The sequence below is a fragment of the Balaenoptera borealis genome (genome assembly GCF_965194805.1).
Source record: "Balaenoptera borealis genome assembly, chromosome: 1".
NCBI lineage: Eukaryota > Metazoa > Chordata > Mammalia > Artiodactyla > Balaenopteridae > Balaenoptera > Balaenoptera borealis.
The window spans coordinates 113,002,515-113,019,872 of NC_138860.1; the positions used below are offsets into that span (position 1 = coordinate 113,002,515).

At 36.1% G+C, this 17,358-nt stretch overlaps 1 protein-coding gene across 23 annotated transcripts in view; it reads left to right on the forward strand.

The window, feature by feature from the left end:
* Window positions 1–17,358, forward strand: part of EVI5 (ecotropic viral integration site 5) — a 233,160-nt gene that overhangs the window by 89,397 nt on the left and 126,405 nt on the right. For 18 of the 23 annotated variants that reach the window (XM_082383688.1, XM_082383689.1, XM_082383690.1 and 15 more), the window contains exons 3-9: window positions 4,939–5,128; window positions 5,783–6,007; window positions 6,832–6,906; window positions 10,566–10,691; window positions 12,158–12,301; window positions 13,236–13,325; window positions 13,431–13,528. In XM_082383688.1, coding sequence (XP_082239814.1) covers window positions 4,939–5,128; window positions 5,783–6,007; window positions 6,832–6,906; window positions 10,566–10,691; window positions 12,158–12,301; window positions 13,236–13,325; window positions 13,431–13,528 — 948 coding nt within the window. The remainder of the gene's footprint in view (window positions 1–4,938; window positions 5,129–5,782; window positions 6,008–6,831; window positions 6,907–10,565; window positions 10,692–12,157; window positions 12,302–13,235; window positions 13,326–13,430; window positions 13,529–17,358) is intronic. The other 5 variants (XM_082383695.1, XM_082383692.1, XM_082383680.1 and 2 more) reach the window with 5 other exon arrangements.

Sequence of the window (17,358 nt, forward strand, 5' to 3'; positions counted from 1 at the left end):
TTAATCACAGTTTCAATTTCAGTGCTTGTGATTGGTCTGTTCATATTTTCTATTTCTTCTTGGTTCAGTCTCGGCAGGTTGTGCATTATTTGTCTTTTTGATTATAACCATACTAGTGGTTGTGAAGTGGTGTGTTGTTATGGTTTTGATTGGCATTTCCCTAATCATTAATGATGTTGAGCATCTTTTTATGTGTTTATTAGCCATTTCTATATCTTTGGAGAACTGTCTATTCTTATTCTGTGCCCGTTTTTATTTATTTTTTATTTTTTTTTAAATGATTGCTTTATTTTTTAAAAATTAATTAATTAATTTTTGCCTGCCTTAGGTCTTTGTTGCTGCGCACAGGCTTTCTCTAGCTGTGGCAAGCGGCAGCTACTCTTTGTTGTGGAGCATGGGCTCTAGGTTCACGGGCTTCGGTAGTTGTGGCATGCGGGCTTAGTAGTTGTGGCTCGCGGGCGCTAGAGCACAGGCTCAGTAGTTGCAGTGCATGGGCTTAGTTGCTCCATGGCATGTGGGATCTTCCAGGGATCGAACCCATGGCCCCTGCACTGGCAGGTGGATTCTCAACCACTGTGCCACCAGGGAAGTCCCTGTGCCCATTTTTATATTGGTTTGTTGTCTTTTTCTTATTGAGTTGTAAGAGTTATTTATGTATTCTAGATAGAAGTCTCATGGGTTGCAAATATTTTTCCCATTCTGTGGGTTTTCTTTTCACTTTCTTTTTATTTTTAAATTTTTTATTATTACTATTTTATTTTTATTTATTTATTTAAAAATTTTTTTATTTATTTTTATTTATTTCTTATTTTTGGGTGTGTTGGGTCTTCGTTGCTGTGCGTGGGCTTTCTCTAGTTGCAGTGAGCAGGGGCTACTCTTTGTTGCAGTGCGCAGGCTTCTCATTGTGGTGGCTTCTCTAGTAGCGGTGCACGGGCTCTAGGCACGCGGGCTTCAGTAGATGCAGCGTGTGGGCTCAGTAGTTGTGGCTCACGGGCTCTAGAGTGCAGGCTCAGCAGTTGTGGCGCACGGGCTTAGTTGCTCTGCAGCATGTGGGATCCTCCCGGACCAGGGCTCGAACCCTTGTCCCCTGCATTGGCAGGCAGATTCTTAACCACTGCACCACCAGGGAAGTCCCTCTTTTCACTTTCTTGATGGCATCCAGTGAGGTACAAAACATTTAAAATTTTGATGAGTCCAATTTATATATATTCTTTATTGTTACTTGTGCTTTTGGTGTCATGTTTAGGAAGGCTTTTCTTCTATAATATATGAAGACTTGTTCTTGAACTTCTTATAAGTGGAATCATATAGCATGTACTTGTTTGCATCAGGCTTCTTTCACCTAATGTTTATAAGATTCATGTATGTATCAAAGTTTGTTTCTTTTTATTGCTGAATAGTGTTGCAGTGAATGAATATATCACAATTTGATTATTTTTCTGGATATTGGGGTTGTTTCAATTGCAAGTGTTTTTGTGGATGTAGATTTTCATTTCTCTTGCTGTGTCATATAAAAATGTGTTTAACTTTGTAAAGAATTGCCAAACAGTTCTTCAAAGTGGTTGAACTCTTACATATTCCTGACATGGTTATATGAAAGTCACAACTGCTCCCATCTTTAGCAACATTTGGTATGGCCAGTCTTTAGAATTGTAGCCATTCTAATGTGTACATAGTGTGGTTTTAACCTGGGTTTCCCTGGTGACTAAGGACGTTGAATGCTTTTCAGTTGCTTATTGACCACTTGACTATTTTGTTTTGGAAAGTGTCAGTTTAAGTCTCTTACTCATTTTTTTAAAAAATGTGTTGTTTGCCTTCTTAATTATCAATTTTAAGTGTTCTTCATGTACTCTGGATACCAATCTTTTGTCAGATGCATATGTTGAGGATTTTTTTTTTCAGTTTGTGACGTACCTTTTCATTTTCTTAAAACAGCTTTTTAAGTTTGAAGTCCAATTTAGTATTTTTTAAATCAATTTTTTCCTTTATTGTTAGTGTTTCCTTGTGTCCCATTAACAAATTTTGCCTATTCCAAGGTTGTGAAGACTTTCCTGTTTTCTTCAAGGAGTTTTATAGTTTTAGGTTTTATATTCAGGCCTGTTGTCCGTTTTGAGTCATTTTTTTAATATGTGAACTAAGGCAGAGACAATATCTTTAAATAATGTAATGTCTTTACTTGGAATATTTCATTTGTAAATGTTTTTCACAGTTTTGTATATTTGTTTATGTTACTTATTTCATTGTCCTCTGAAGGTGAACTGCTTTAACCCTTTTCTCTAATCCACCCATGAATTCACTTGGCTTTCCTGCTTATACTAAAAGCTACAACGTGGGGATCTCTGAGACCCTTCTGACTCTTAAAAAAAAAAAAACCAAAATTTCTATTTGGGTACTTTTTCATCTATACTTTCATTATATCTCAAAATTATGTTTAGCTTAGGAAATACCATTATTTTCTTTTTAACTGCGTTTCTTTTTGTTAATGGTAGTGGTGCAATTTAATTATTTGGCATATAGCAAGCATTCAGTGACTAAGTGAAATGAAGAACTTAGGTTCAGGTTATTTCTGTAAAGTTTGTTTCTGTATTCCATTTATAATTCTTTTTTTTTTTTTTTTTTTTTAAGGTTGTATTTTTTTTAAATTTATTTTATTTTATTTTTTTTGGCTATGTCGGGTCTTCGTTTCTGTGCGAGGGCTTTCTCTAGTTGTGACAAGTGGGGACCACTCTTCATCGCGGTGCGCGGGCCCCTCACTATCGCGGCCTCTCTTGTTGCGGAGCACAGGCTCCAGACGCGCAGGCTCAGTAGTTGTGGCTCACGGGCTTAGTTGTTCCGCAGCATGTGGGATCTTCCCAGACCAGGGCTTGAACCCGTGTCCCCTGCATTGGCAGGCAGATTCTCAACCACTGCGCCACCAGGGAAGCCCTCCATTTATAATTCTTAAGGTTTAGAGTCATACATAAAATTACTTATATACATACACTAATTTTTTCATAAGATATATTATGGACTTACTAAAATAACATGGGAAAAATAGTATTTAAAGCAAAACATTATCATTAATTAGTTTTTTCTTTTTTTATATAAATTTATTTACTTTATTTATTTATTTTTGGCTGCATTGGGTCTTCGTTGCTGCACGCGGGCTTTCTCTAGTTGCGGTGAGCGGGGACTACTCTTCCTTGTGGTGCCCGGGCTTCTCATTGTGGTGGCTTCTCTTGTTGCAGAGCATGGGCTCTAGGCGCGCGGGCTTCAGTAGTTGTGGCTTGTGGGCTTTAGAGCGCAGGCTCAGTAGTTGTGGAGCACGGGCTTAATTTCTCTGCGGCATGCAGGATCTTCCCGGACCAGGGCTCGAATTCATGTCGCCTGCATTGGCAGGCAGATTCCTAACCACTGCGCCACCAGGGAAGTCCTAATTAGTTTTTTCTGATAAAGAATATTTATAGCAAAGAGTTGACCCTGAATTTGGCTGTTTTGTAAGTTTTTCTGTTCCTAGAAATATTGGGGACATTTTATTTAATTTATTGTTGCCATAAAAAAATGTATTAAATTATCCCATGAATAAGGATAGAATGAGTACAGTTTATATTACTGTGTTATTGAATATGACTATCCGGTATTTGAACATATTTTTTAATATGGGGATTTTGATTTTATTTCAATTCAGTCAGTGTTCAGTGTACTTTGTATTGAGCTAAATACAAAGATGATATAAAGGGATATAAAGATGAGCAAGATACAAATCTGGCTCACAAAGGGTGTTTTTATAATCTGCTAGTTATAATTTGACTCATATGTTTCTTTTCTTAATTAGTTTTTATATATTATAAATTAGTATTGGGAACATTTCTTGTCTAAGCAGATGATTTTCTGAAGGAGTTGCTGGAAGTAAATAGTAGCCATGTTAAATACCCAAATAGATGTTTTAATAATCTACTGAATGATAATTTACATCTTTATAATGATAGAGCCACATTTTTCCAGCCTTTTTTTTTTAATAGCCTGTGTACATGTGAAAGAAATAATGGATTTGATGTTGTAATGAGTCATGGAATGGATCTCTGAAATTATCTTAACCCATCATTCTACAGATAAGGAAGAGGCCTTAAACAGGGCCTTAAGAGTAAAGACATTTCAGTTTAAAAGCGCAAGTCCAATGATAAATGACAGCTGTTAGTTGGCCTGAGTTTTTGGGAGATAGTAGGGATTATGGAGAGTTAGTGGATTAAAGTCCTTTCTCATTTAAAGGGAGAAGCTCCTATTCTGCTACATCCTGTTGTTTCCGTTTAGGAATGTGGGCCTAGTTTTGCCCTATCTTTTTATTTTTCAAGAGAATCCAGAATTGTAAATAAATATAAATATATGTGTATATAAACAGATAAATGAAATCTTCTAATTTTAGTTTTAGTTAATTATTCAGTTTTTTACTCAAATATTGCATGGGCCAAACAAAACACTTTTTGTTTGGGCAGGTTAGTTATGTATCGGTAAAAGCAAAATGAAAAAAGACTAGGGATTTGATTAATTTGTGTGTCTGCCTTACTTTTTTAGCCCTAGACACATTGTAAACATGATAGGGTTAGTTCTTCCATAGAACTGGTTATACCTCTTCCAAGTACAGTTTTTTTTTTTCCTGAAGCCCTCCCAATCACTTTTCTCACCAGAAGATTTCTTTTAATTTGAATTTTTAGTGGTGTTGAAGGGAAATTATGAGGGGACTAATAGTAAAATATTTAACATAATTTACTATTTCAAATTTTGAAATTGCTATGCTTAGTAGAAAAAATACAGCAGTTAATTTTGTAGATGCCGACCAAATATTATTGAAATTATATATATTTTAAAACCATGGCTAAATTGCAGTAGTGAAACTGTTAAGTATCATCATGTCATCTAGTGTCACAGTGAGATGTTGAGCAATTTTTAATTATGTTTTAGATTGTTAGAAACAGATAGTAAATCTTTAAGATCTGTAAATGGATCAAGAAGAAACAGTGGCTCCTCCCTTGTATCAAGTTCATCAGCCTCCAGCAACCTCAGTCACCTTGAAGAAGACTCTTGGATTCTTTGGGGAAGAATTGTTAATGAATGGGAAGATGTGCACAGAAAGAAGGAAAAGCAAGTTAAGGTATTCATATTCTTTGCTTAAGTTCTTCCTCTTATCCCAAAGGGCATGAGGCATCAATTAATAGAGGATTAAAAAAAATCAGATTCTAGTACTTCCCAAGTGCTATGATGAAGAGGTCTGCTTTATGTATTTGTGCCCATAGAAGTTTTGGTTTGTAGCTATCAGTTGTTATAGAGGTCTCCTAATTGTAGAAATATATAGCTGAAAATTATTTTAGATATTAAATTCTCTTATTTTGTAGATTCAGAAATGGAAGTTGTGACATCCTACATCCTTCAGTTACCAGTATTTTACTTTTTTTTATTTTAAAACATAAAACAGCCCTTTGAAAGATGATGGGTACAGTGCCATCATTCACAGCTCTGCAGATTATCAGGTCCTTAATACCTTTAGAGGCCATATTCTGAGTGAAATGACAGGAATTTATCCATGGCATTGTTGTCCCTCTGATCAGAACAGAATATACCTGTATCTTAGCCAAATCTTAGCCTTGGTTTAAAAGTTCCCTAGTCTTATTATAAAAGTAGCTTTGTGAATTATAAATTTGAGAAAGTCATCTACTCTACTCCAACCTCCAATAAGTCTTCTTTGGCTTTCAAGGTAGGAAGCCTAAATAAGTCACTTAAACATTTTTATTTTTATTTTTATTTGTAGGAACTTGTTCGTAAAGGGATACCCCATCATTTTAGAGCAATAGTTTGGCAACTTTTGTGCAGTGCACAGAGTATGCCAATTAAGGATCAGTATTCAGAACTCCTGAAAATGACCTCACCTTGTGAAAAATTGATCCGAAGGGACATTGCTAGAACTTATCCTGAACACAATTTTTTTAAGGAAAAAGATAGTCTTGGACAGGAGGTTTTGTTTAATGTAATGAAGGTAAGTTCTATTTATTCATTTTTTGAGATGAAATGAATTCTCAGGAGGTTGAAATTAAACATTTCTCATAATGAAGTATGAACTCTCACCCCAGTAATCAGTTGCTTTGGCAATAAATTTGACTTTAGCATAATTTTGGCTTTAATTCTGACGCTAGATTATTGTCTAGTTTGGAGAACTCTTAGAAAATTCCTCACATTGCTTGGTATTAGTTGAGTGAAATCAAATAACCTATAAATCACTATACATACCATAGAGAAGATCGTCCATGAAAATGAATAATTCACCTTCTATGAGTTTCACAGTCTGGGAGCAAATTTTTTGCTTGCTGTGGCCAGCATTGCTAAGAGCTCTTAGCCCTTAAAAGTGTGCGCCATTGTAATTTTTTTTTCCAATGTTGCCTTTTCCCTTTGCATAATTCCTTTTCCTTCTAGCTACCTCCGTGAAATATTGATTTCTTGTTAAATCATTTCAATTTTATCAGTGCTTTACCTTCATCCTACTCTAGTTTTGATTTTTGTCAGATATGTATTTTTAATGATTTTTAAGCTTTGTCACTTTCCTGAGTACAAATTCCTTTATTTTCTTGTCCTTCGGAGCTGTCAGTTGCTAATTGGGAAATCATCAAAATACAATTTTATGTAATAAATCATTTGCTTTTAAAATACTTACAGGATAGGATAACATCTACAACAAAGCAAGCAAGAGCTTCTCTAAAAAATAAATGGTCTTTAATCCACCTTCTTACTGTCTTTAGGCTTTTAGAGAAGGAAGGTATGATATATCATGTTAAAGTATTTTGAACAACATTTTTTACTTTTTAGGCATATTCTTTAGTGGATCGTGAGGTTGGTTACTGTCAAGGAAGTGCTTTTATAGTTGGATTGTTGCTTATGCAGGTAAGTTAGTATAAGTATTAAATGTCCAATTAAGTTCTTTATTAAAGTTGGAGAACTTAAAAATCATCCTTGTTTTAGTAAGTGGATATTGGGTATTTCCCCCTAAACATAGTCTAAATAGTAACATTTAGTTTGCATTTTAAAATATTAAAAGTGTTGAAAATAACATACAATAGATATCCTGCCACTAAATCAAATTTCACCTTACCTACATTTGGACCGTAATATTCTACTAAAGCCTGTATCTACTTTTAAATCTTAACTTAAATGTCAGTATTCAATGAGGAATAATCTTTTCCCAGCCAAGGAGGACTGATTAAAGTGTTGGTATGAAAATCTTATTTATGGAACTTCCTTGGCGGGTTCTATCCCTGGTCGGGGAACTAAGATCGCACATGCCGTGCGGCGCAGCCACAAAAAAAAAAAAAAAAAGAAAGAAAAATAAAAGAAAATCTTACTTATGATGTACAACGTCTTTGGAAATTTATACAGTAATTTTATTTGTCACAGAGCTGAGGGCTTGTTATGCCTGTTTTACTATAGGCTCTAAAATAGAGGTACTCAGTCACTTTTACTGCCCTAGGGATATAACATGTATTTCCATTGGCAGTGACTTATTTTGGGTGGGGTGTTTTCAGAAGTCAAGGACAGGGACGATCAGTCATAGCTTTGAAGGGAAATAGCATGTTGTGTTACCTCTTCAGCCTTATTGAAATTTAAAAAAAAAGTCTATCATATTCTATATTTAGTCTCAGACTAAAATATGATCTGAAAAGAAACCTTGGAGATAACTTCATTTGAGTCTTGTTTTTGCAACTCAGTTCTGCACTGAGTTCAGAACTCAGTGATTCTTATTAACTCAGTTTCGTAGAGAAAGTATGTAGCAACACATTGCTGTAAGACTCAAGTGTGCAAATTTCTTTATAATAAAAGGAATGACTGTAAAACAACTGGGTGATTGTTCTTCATATTTATATTTTACTTGGTGTCACACTTTTTCATTTTGTGACTATCGTTTTAATCTTGTTGAGAGGGACCCAGTGATAGTATTTTTTCTACCTCCTTTTGGTCTTTTATTCAATCATTTCAACTTATTTTTTTTTAATATCACCATTTTTAAAACCTTCTCCCAATTTCTATATCAGTGCTATTGCGGAGGAGAGAGGGAATGACTTATTTGATATATTCAGAGGAGAAGAAGTTCTTAGAAGGCAAAAAAGGAAGATAAATTGACTCATTCTCACTGTGACTGGAGTTGAGGGGTGGAGGGAGAAGTGGAAAGGGGAAGGTAGTTGTGGGCGATGAGTTTGGAGAAGTAGTAAGGGGCCACATCATGTAGGACCTTGTAAGCATTTTGACTTTTACTGAGGATATGGGGAGGCACTAGAGTGTTTTGAGCAGTGGAGTGATGTGATCTGATTCATACTTTAAAAGTATCACTCTGGGATTTGAACCTCAGGTGGTGTGGCCCTAGAGCCTGCACTAGTAACTACCTGCCAGGATCATTGGAGGAAAGGAGTCAAAGATCTGCTAGGCCAGGGAATTAATCCTCATGAAAATGAGTGGAGTTTGGGGCTGGGGGTTGATCCAGAGGTTTGTAGATGCTGCAAAAAAGAGGAGTAAAGGGTAATATCTGCTGGTATATGTTTCAGAGGGAAGGGGTAGTTAATGCAATGGCAATGAGGCGTTGAGGTCCAAGGAGGGACATAAACCTCTCTACCCCAGGCCTCTTCCAGCGCTCTGGGAGAGAAACAGCCACCTCAGGAGAGAGCCAGGTTTCGGTGTTGAAGTATTCTTCGGGGGAATCAGGTTTCACTTAGAGAAAGACAGTGAAAGAACATTTGGTAAACAGATTGAGGGTATAGGTAGGATATTTTGTTGATGGCATATTATCAGTTTTAGAAAGTACTGTGGAAAAGGTTTCGGGAATATTGGAAATGGGGTTAAATTATGGGAGCAATACAACCAAGCACATGGGATGAGAGTTCTGAGATGTAGGGTTTCTTGTAGTAACTGATATAAAAATCAGTGGGGCTTTAAAGCTTGACAGGATTAATAAGGATGGTCTCCAAGGCAAAATTGTGGCTATGTATGTTGGGAGGAAGGAAGGAAGTATGGGTTTTGCCAAGAATAACTCTTGGCTCCTGTCCATGGCTGTGTCAAGGCCAGGAAAAATGTATTGTTAATAAAAGTAGTCTTCAGTAAGAAGAGTGCCTAGAGACCCTTTGAGGTTTTGTCTTTTGAAACACACTGGTATAATGTGAGTGAATGAACATTAGAAAATTTTATTTTAAGAAAGGCCACATGGGAATTCCCTGGCGGTCCAGTGGTTAGGACTCCACGCTTCCACTGCAGGGGGCATGGGTTCCATCCCTGGTTGGGGAACTAAGATCTCTGCATGCCGTGTGGCAGGCCAAAAAAAAAAGACCACAAAATAATTTGTATAAGTGTTATGTCCCTACATATTCTTATTACAGAGCTTTTACGTTCATTATCTTAGTTGATATGATTATCTAGTGAGTTACACATAAAATGTGAAATTGGAACCTTTAAAACTCTAATTACAGGTTTTTTAAAAACTTATTTTACAAGTTCTTTTAATACTTACGCCATATTGTTTCTGCTTGGAACCCTTGAAAGGTTTCCTGTCTCACTTAAGGTGAAAGTCCAAATCCTTACAGTGGCTTCTAAAATCCTGTGTAATTTGATTCCCTGTATTTCTCCTCCATAACCATACTTTCATTTGTAACATTACTACTAATTTAGTAGTCCCCTATTCGTTGTTCCTTGAGCATGCCAATTGTGATTCCATTTCAAGACCTTTGTATTATTCTCCCAGAACTGTTCTTTCCTCAGTTGTTCCCTTACTTCAGTAATTTGCTTACATGTTACCTTATCAAGAGACTTTCCCTGACCTATCTATATATAAATAGCAGTGTAGCTCCCCCGGATTCCCTGTTGCTATACTTTGTTTTATTTCCATAGCACTTCTCACCATCTGACATATATATTAATTGATTTATTCCATGTATTATCAATCTCCCCCAACTAGAAGGTTCAACCTCCTTGAGGGTAGATACTGTTTATTTTGTTCACTGGTATATACTCAGAGAGAGAGAGAAGTATCTGGCTTTAAATGAATATTTGTTGGTTGAATTCATGAGTTAGGCAAGTGAGGCAGCTAGTCTCAGAGGCTGTAAGATTTGTCTAACTTCTCATTGTCGGTGATAGAATGGAAAATTAGAAGCTTCTGATTTCTAGTCCATTGCTCTTAATATTGTACCACATGGCACTCAGGATTGACATATATACACTACCATGTGTAAAATAGCTAGTGGATACATGCTATAGTGCACAGGCAGCTAGGATCGGTGCTCTGTGACAACCTAGATGGGTGGGGGGATGGGTGGGGATGGGTGGGAGGAAGGTCCAAGAGGGAGGGGATATAGGTATACATATAGCTGATTCACTTCATTGTACAGCAGAAACTAACACAACATTGTAAAGCAATTATACTCCAGTAAAAGGAAAAGTTAATGACAATAAAAACCAAAATAACAACATTGTTTATAGTTGGATGGTTACTTAGTTTAAATGTATTTAGCTTATTTGCGTATCACAGAACATTAACCTATGTTGCTTTTTTCCTCCTAATGCAGATGCCAGAAGAAGAAGCTTTCTGTGTATTTGTTAAATTAATGCAAGATTATAGACTTCGTGAACTTTTTAAACCAAGTATGGCAGAATTAGGCCTTTGTATGTACCAGTTTGAATGCATGATACAGGTAAAAGTGTGGTGTTAACCAAAAACATATTGCCTTTATATTTTTTGTCATCTTGGTTTGAGTGACAACTAAGCAAATTTAATGTTAAAAGCATTAAAGCTATTGAAAAAAGCCCAGTGTTTTAATCACATCATCATTTGTTGTTCGGTTAATCCACAGTTTAGACCTACTTCCCAGCTAGGCACTGTCTGCAGGTAGATCACAGTCTGGAACTTGACTACAGTTTTTATATTCAGACCTTAAGCATTTGTGCCAAATATAGTATATCATAACCTAGATGCATGAATTTCTTTATTATGCCATATTGTATCCTATTATTTTACGTAGACTATGCTCTCTTACAGAAGCCCATGACATTTGGACACTGACATCAATTCATTTCCTTTGAGACTGTCTCTTTTATCTCTTTCAGTCCTCTCCCCTGCCTTTCCCTTTTCATCACTTTTTTTGCTAGCCTGTAATCTTTTAAAAAAAATATTGTTTCTGTCCTTTTGTGTTGCTAGTTTAAGAGTCAGAGTCTTAGTGACTGTGTGAGGGTGAAGAGGAGGAAGAGAGGAATCAGAACCAAGTAAAAAATACCTTTGAAGTATTTCATCTTTCTGGATTTAATTTTTATATTTATATATATATAAATAAATTTACTATTTTGTCCTGTAATGTAATGGTAGAAATATTCTTCATTTACTTAAATTTCAATTAGGTAAGCAGAATTTAAGAATATAGGTTAATCATTCAGCTGGCATAAGAGCCATTTTCACAAGTCTATGTTTCCCTGGCAGCCTTACCCACAGCAATTTTAAAATCCTCTATCTTTTCTGTGTGTGATGAGACGAAGGGGATATACGAAATGTTTTTACATTTTAAAGTAAAAGACAAAGTAGGTCTTGGTGATTCTTAATTTTTTTTTTTGAACTAGTAAGCTTATTTTTATCACCCTTAAACTCCCTTGGCTTATTTTCAGTTAATGTGTCATTTATGTTCTGAATTACTAGAGTGTTGAAGTATCTGTATTTTGGGTGAGAAGGTAGGAAGCTTAGGATAGGCGATCAATGGTAGCTAGCACCTGAAAGTATTTCAAGATAACATTTCTTTCCCTTAAAAATTTTTTTTGGAAATATTATAGTTTATAGAAAAGTATAGAAAATATCAGATACCCATGTACCCACAAATAAGATTAAAGAAATATAAATTTTTTACTTATTTATTGTAATTTTTCTTTTTATTAATAAATCATTAAAAAGTTCCAACTTTTTAAGGTCCAACTCCACATCCTTTTTCCCTTCTTTCTTTTCCAGACAATAACCACTATCCAGAATGTGTCAATTTCTGCCTCTTAACTCTTCCATATGATGCCTAAATTTTATGTTTGTGTTTGCGATCGGCTACTTCAGTATGTATACAATGGTCTGGCTTAAAATACTCAGTTTTACCATGTTTTAACTAAGAAATTCTTTTCATCTCTTCAGGAGCATCTTCCAGAACTCTTTGTGCATTTTCAGTCTCAGAGTTTTCACACCTCAATGTATGCATCATCTTGGTTTCTGACTATCTTCCTTACGACTTTTCCACTACCAGTTGCAACAAGGATATTTGATATCTTTATGTCTGAGGTGAGAGCCGGGCAATGAGGCGAACAATAAAGGAGATGCATGTGTTCCATGCTAAACTGCTTACCTGGATAATCTCATTTAATCCTATAACAACCCTATCAGTACTATTCATCTCCCCATTTGATAGATGGTAGATGAGAGATGAGGAAGCCGATATTTAGAGAAAGATTAAGTAGCTCGTCTATGGACACATAAGTGGTATAGTAACCAGGATTCAGATGTAGGCATTCAAAATCTGGAACCCACACTCTTAATCAGACCTCTGTTTCACCTCCTTTTTGATTTAGTGAGAATTAGTGAGGGGTAAAATTTACCTTACAGTTAATATTGGTGCAATGCATCTGTTACCCAAAGAGGAAGAAGTAATGAGTATAATTAAATTTCTTCTATCCCATGAACACCTTGCAGGCAGTCCTTTTAATTGTCACTGATATGTAGTAGTGATCCTTTGTCTTGTATATTTTGAGTGAGAAGGTAGGAAGGTAAGGATAGGTGATCAGTGATAGAGAGCACCTAAGAATATTATTAATTGTTATTAATTACATCTTGGGAAGATCAGTTTGTATAATGTAGCTAAATTAGGTTAGTTTGGAGCCAGCAAGGTATGATTCATGTACTGATCTCTTCTGGTTTGCATGCCAAATCTATCCTTCCACTTATTTCTGTAAATAAAGTTTCTTGGAACATAGCCGTGACCATTTGTTGATGTGATGTCTGTGTCTGCTTTTGAGCTGCAATGGCAGGGTTGATTATTTGTGACAGCAACCATAGGGAGGGCTCATAAAGCCTAAAACATTTGTTCTCCAACTCTTTACAGAAAATGTATGCCCACCTCTGTTTAGATCCCTAAATGTTTACCTTAGTATTCTTTTGAATGATTAGTTTTTGTTTTGGAAGAATAAGACAAATTTGACTTTATAATTTGATTCCTCAGGGTTTAGAAATAGTGTTTCGGGTAGGATTAGCGCTTCTTCAAATGAATCAGGCAGAACTGATGCAACTCGACATGGAAGGGATGTTACAGGTAAGCCAGGCCATGATTTCTTGAATGTCTCTAGATTTTACTATTAATTAATTGATAATAAATGGTACTAAGTCATTCTTATGTGTTTTTCCTATTGTATTTTAGCACTTTCAGAAGGTCATTCCACATCAGTTTGATGGTGGTCCAGACAAATTAATCCAGGCAGCTTACCAAGTCAAGTATAACTCAAAAAAAATGAAAAAGTAAGTATTTTATATTTTGTTTTTTTAGTTATGGGGGTTTGTTGACGCATTTAGGAAATTAAATGGAAGAAGCAAAACATTCTAGTGGTGAGTGCAGATTTCCTCCTCATTTTATTGAGCTGTAATGTTTTATTTGGTGGTATTGGTTTCAATATAACCTAAATTTAATATTGGAATTTCATAGTGCTCTAGTGGTGCATGGGATTATTGTGTATTACTTTTAAAACTCCCCTTCCCATTCCACATTGATTAGAATTAGGAACCTGGTAAGTGTATATATGTGAGTGTGCTGTTATTTTAGAAACCGCTTTTGTGGTGTGGTCTAAGTCACTGACATTCTTTTCCTCTTAGTTGATCCCAGTTTATCACTTAAGTTCAAGATTAGCATAACCAGCAAGATAGGCATGAGGTATGCATTAAGTTAAAATTTTGTTTACTGTGTATTACTTTCTAGTGAAACTTTTCTTTGAATATATTTCATAAAAGTTCAAGATATGCAGTGTTGGCCTGTAAAGGTTAATTTTTGAAATATGATAAAGGTGTTAATTAAGAACAACAGCTCTTACTCTTCTAGCTTCCAGCAATTAAATAAATCTTAGCCTTGAGGTCATTGTTAGCATTCCTGACACTTGTTCTCAGTATCTCTGCTGCTGCAACATGAAATTACATTAACATGTACAACGTATTCCCATGGAGATTCCTACTCCAGAAAGTATATTAGAATATGAGTAAGAATTATGTTATTAAAATTAGTTGGTTCTAATTTGCAAAAATACAATTTATCATATTCAACTACTATTGTTAATAAATTACCTGTGAAATTTCTAATAACCAATCACATCACACCATCATTTTGAGACATTACCGACCGAAAAGCTGTTCTGTTCTATAATTGATAAAATCTTAGGAGCCATCTCAATTTCTGCCTGTTGACCTTAATTTAAAAATACTTTATTTGGACTTCCCTGGTGGCGCAGTGGTTAAGAATCTGCCTGCCAATGCAGGGCACACGGGTTTGATCCCTGGTCTGGGAAGATCCCACATGCCACGGGGAGCAACTAAGCCTGTGCGCCACAACTACTGAGCCCGTGTGCTACAGCTACTGAAGCCTGCGTGCCTAGAGCCTGTGCTCTGCAACAAGAGAAGCCACCGCAATGAAAAGCCCACACACTGCCACGAAGAGTAGCCCCTGCTTGCCGCAACTAGAGGAAGCCCGTGTGCAGCAAAGAAGACCCAGTGCAGCCAAAAATAAATAAATCAATAAATGAATAAATAAATTTATTAGAAAAAAACTTTATTGCTAAAAATTGCTAATCATCATTTGAGCCTTCAGCGAGTTGTAATCTTTTTTACAATAGTAACATCAAAGATCACTGATTATAGATCACCGTAACAAATATGCTTCTGTTTTCTTTCCCTTCCTTTTTTTTTCTTTTGTTGGTACTTCCCTTCCTTTTCTATTGCAGTATCTACTTCTTACTGCATTGACTACTTCTTAGTGGTTAATAGTTGTTTATGCATATTCTGGAGAATAATACTTTATCAGTATTAAAAGATGAGTGTCATCCATTTCTACTCCATTTCTACTAAGTATCACTCTCAAAATGTAATGAACTTAGACTTGGACCTGGCTCTGAAGAAGGTTCAAACTTCCTGTGGGTAGGATGGTGGCAGAACAGAAGTAAATAGGCTATTACATTTACAGTCTGGTAGATGTCAATATAACATGTTATTAATATAACATGTAAGAGATGCCTAGCCTATGTGTCTTTAAACTGCATACACAGTCTAGTCTGTTGGGGCCCAGGAAAATGTTCAGAGCATGGTAACTAGATTTTCAGTTTCCATTTATATTCTTTCCTAACTTTTATCTGCCCTGATAATATTCCTATGGTAGAGGTATTTTTACTGAGTTCAAGCTTGTAGTACTCGCCACACGACAGGCCAATAAATCGAGACACATGGCGTTGGGGCAAGGAATAGTGACTTTATTTGGAAAGCCAGAAGACCAGGAAGATGGTGGACTGGTGTCCCAGTGAACCGCTTTACCTGAGTTAGGATTTAGGTCTCTTTAATACTAAAAGGAGAGAGTGTGTAGCTGGTTGTTGCAGACTTCTTGGTGCCAGAATCCTTTGTTCTTGCAGCTGTCCACCTGAGTCTAGTCACAATGTTCCTGTCAGCCCTCAACAAGACAAATGTTGTTCTCTGTTCTGCAACTTTTTATCTCTATATGAATGGAAAAGTGTTATATTGATACTTTTAAAGATCAAGATCAAGCCTGGGAGGCAGAGCCTTGAGAATGGGCTCTCATGTATATTTTAGGCTATAGGCAACATCCTTTTACAAAGGTGCAGAACCAGCATAACTAAGAACAGGCAACAGAACTCAAAGGTTAGAGCTAAAGGAATAGATCCAATTTGGAGTCAGGTTTGTTCTTCTTCATTACAGTATCTTTGTTCTCCTTTCTAGCTCCCCTTTTACAGTCTGCCTTCTACCACTTTGTAAAAGTAAGGCAAACCTGTCACACACCAGTTCTTACTGTGGTACATTACTTTGGGATATAAAAATCTCTGGGGTACCAAACAAAAGGGACAATTTCAGAATGCCTTGCTACAGAAGGAGTGTGCCCTTAGAGAACAAAGCACGAAAAATCAAATGGAGCAGCTTCTTATTTCATCCAGCTGACAAATGCTTGGCAAGGCTGCCTTATCTTGCTTATATTTAGAATTGAAAAATAGAATGGTGTTTATGGGGTTATGTATTAACATACTTATTTGAGTTGAAAAAGAACATGAACTTTAGTGATAGAGAAAGTAAATATAATTTGACTCATTGGTTAGTAACAGTGACTGCCTTTGCTGCTTAGGTTATAGAGTAGACATCCATAAATTGAATAAATCTCATTTAAAGTTTTAGTGAAAAAATTTAAGCATATATAAATCATATCCTTTGCAACTGTAGGCACTTAAGTAACAAAAATTTTTTAGACTTCTTTAAAGTATATAAGGAGCAACATTCTTTTAGCAGGTACATGAGAAAAAAAAGTTGAAGACCACTGACATGGTTGGATAGGAGGATGGCAGAAGATGAAGATTCAGGTTGTTTTCTGAAGGAGAGGGCACCAGAGTATACTTTTGAAGAACTTATGTTTCCAATTGCTGGGGTTAAATGATGACTACAGAGAGGGAGTTCCTCCTTTGTGGAACTTACAGAAGTGCAGAAGACTGACTTTGAGATATAAAAACCTCTGGAGTTCCAAACAAAAGGTACAATTTCAGAATGACTTGCCCCAGAAGGAGTGTGCCCTGAGAGAGCAAAGCGAGAAAAATCAAATGGAGCAGCTTCTGAACAAATATACAGTATCATGTCCATCAGTGGCAGTGCCATGAAGGAAAAGTAAAGGAGGATGAAGGACATGGAAGTGATGGGGTGCTTTTTTTAGATAGAGAACTCAGGGCACACAGACTGATAAAGCACCATTTGAGCAGACACCTGAAGGAAGTGAGAGAGGGAGCCATGTGGTTATCTGGGCAAGTATATTTCATGCTGAGAGAGCAGTAAATGTAATGAATGAAATAAGAATGATTGATTAAGAACAGTAAAAAGCCAGTGTGACTGTACCATAGGCAAATGGGAGTGTAGTAGGCAGTGAAATTTGAAACGTGGTGGGAACCTAGGGGTATTTAAAGCTGTGCTATCCTGTATGGTAGCCACTACCTGTATGTGGCTATTTAAATAGAATTAAAGATTCATTAAATCAGTTCTATTAGCCGTGTTTCAGCTGCTCACTAATCACTCACATGTGGTTTAGAGGTTTCTTTAAGATATGA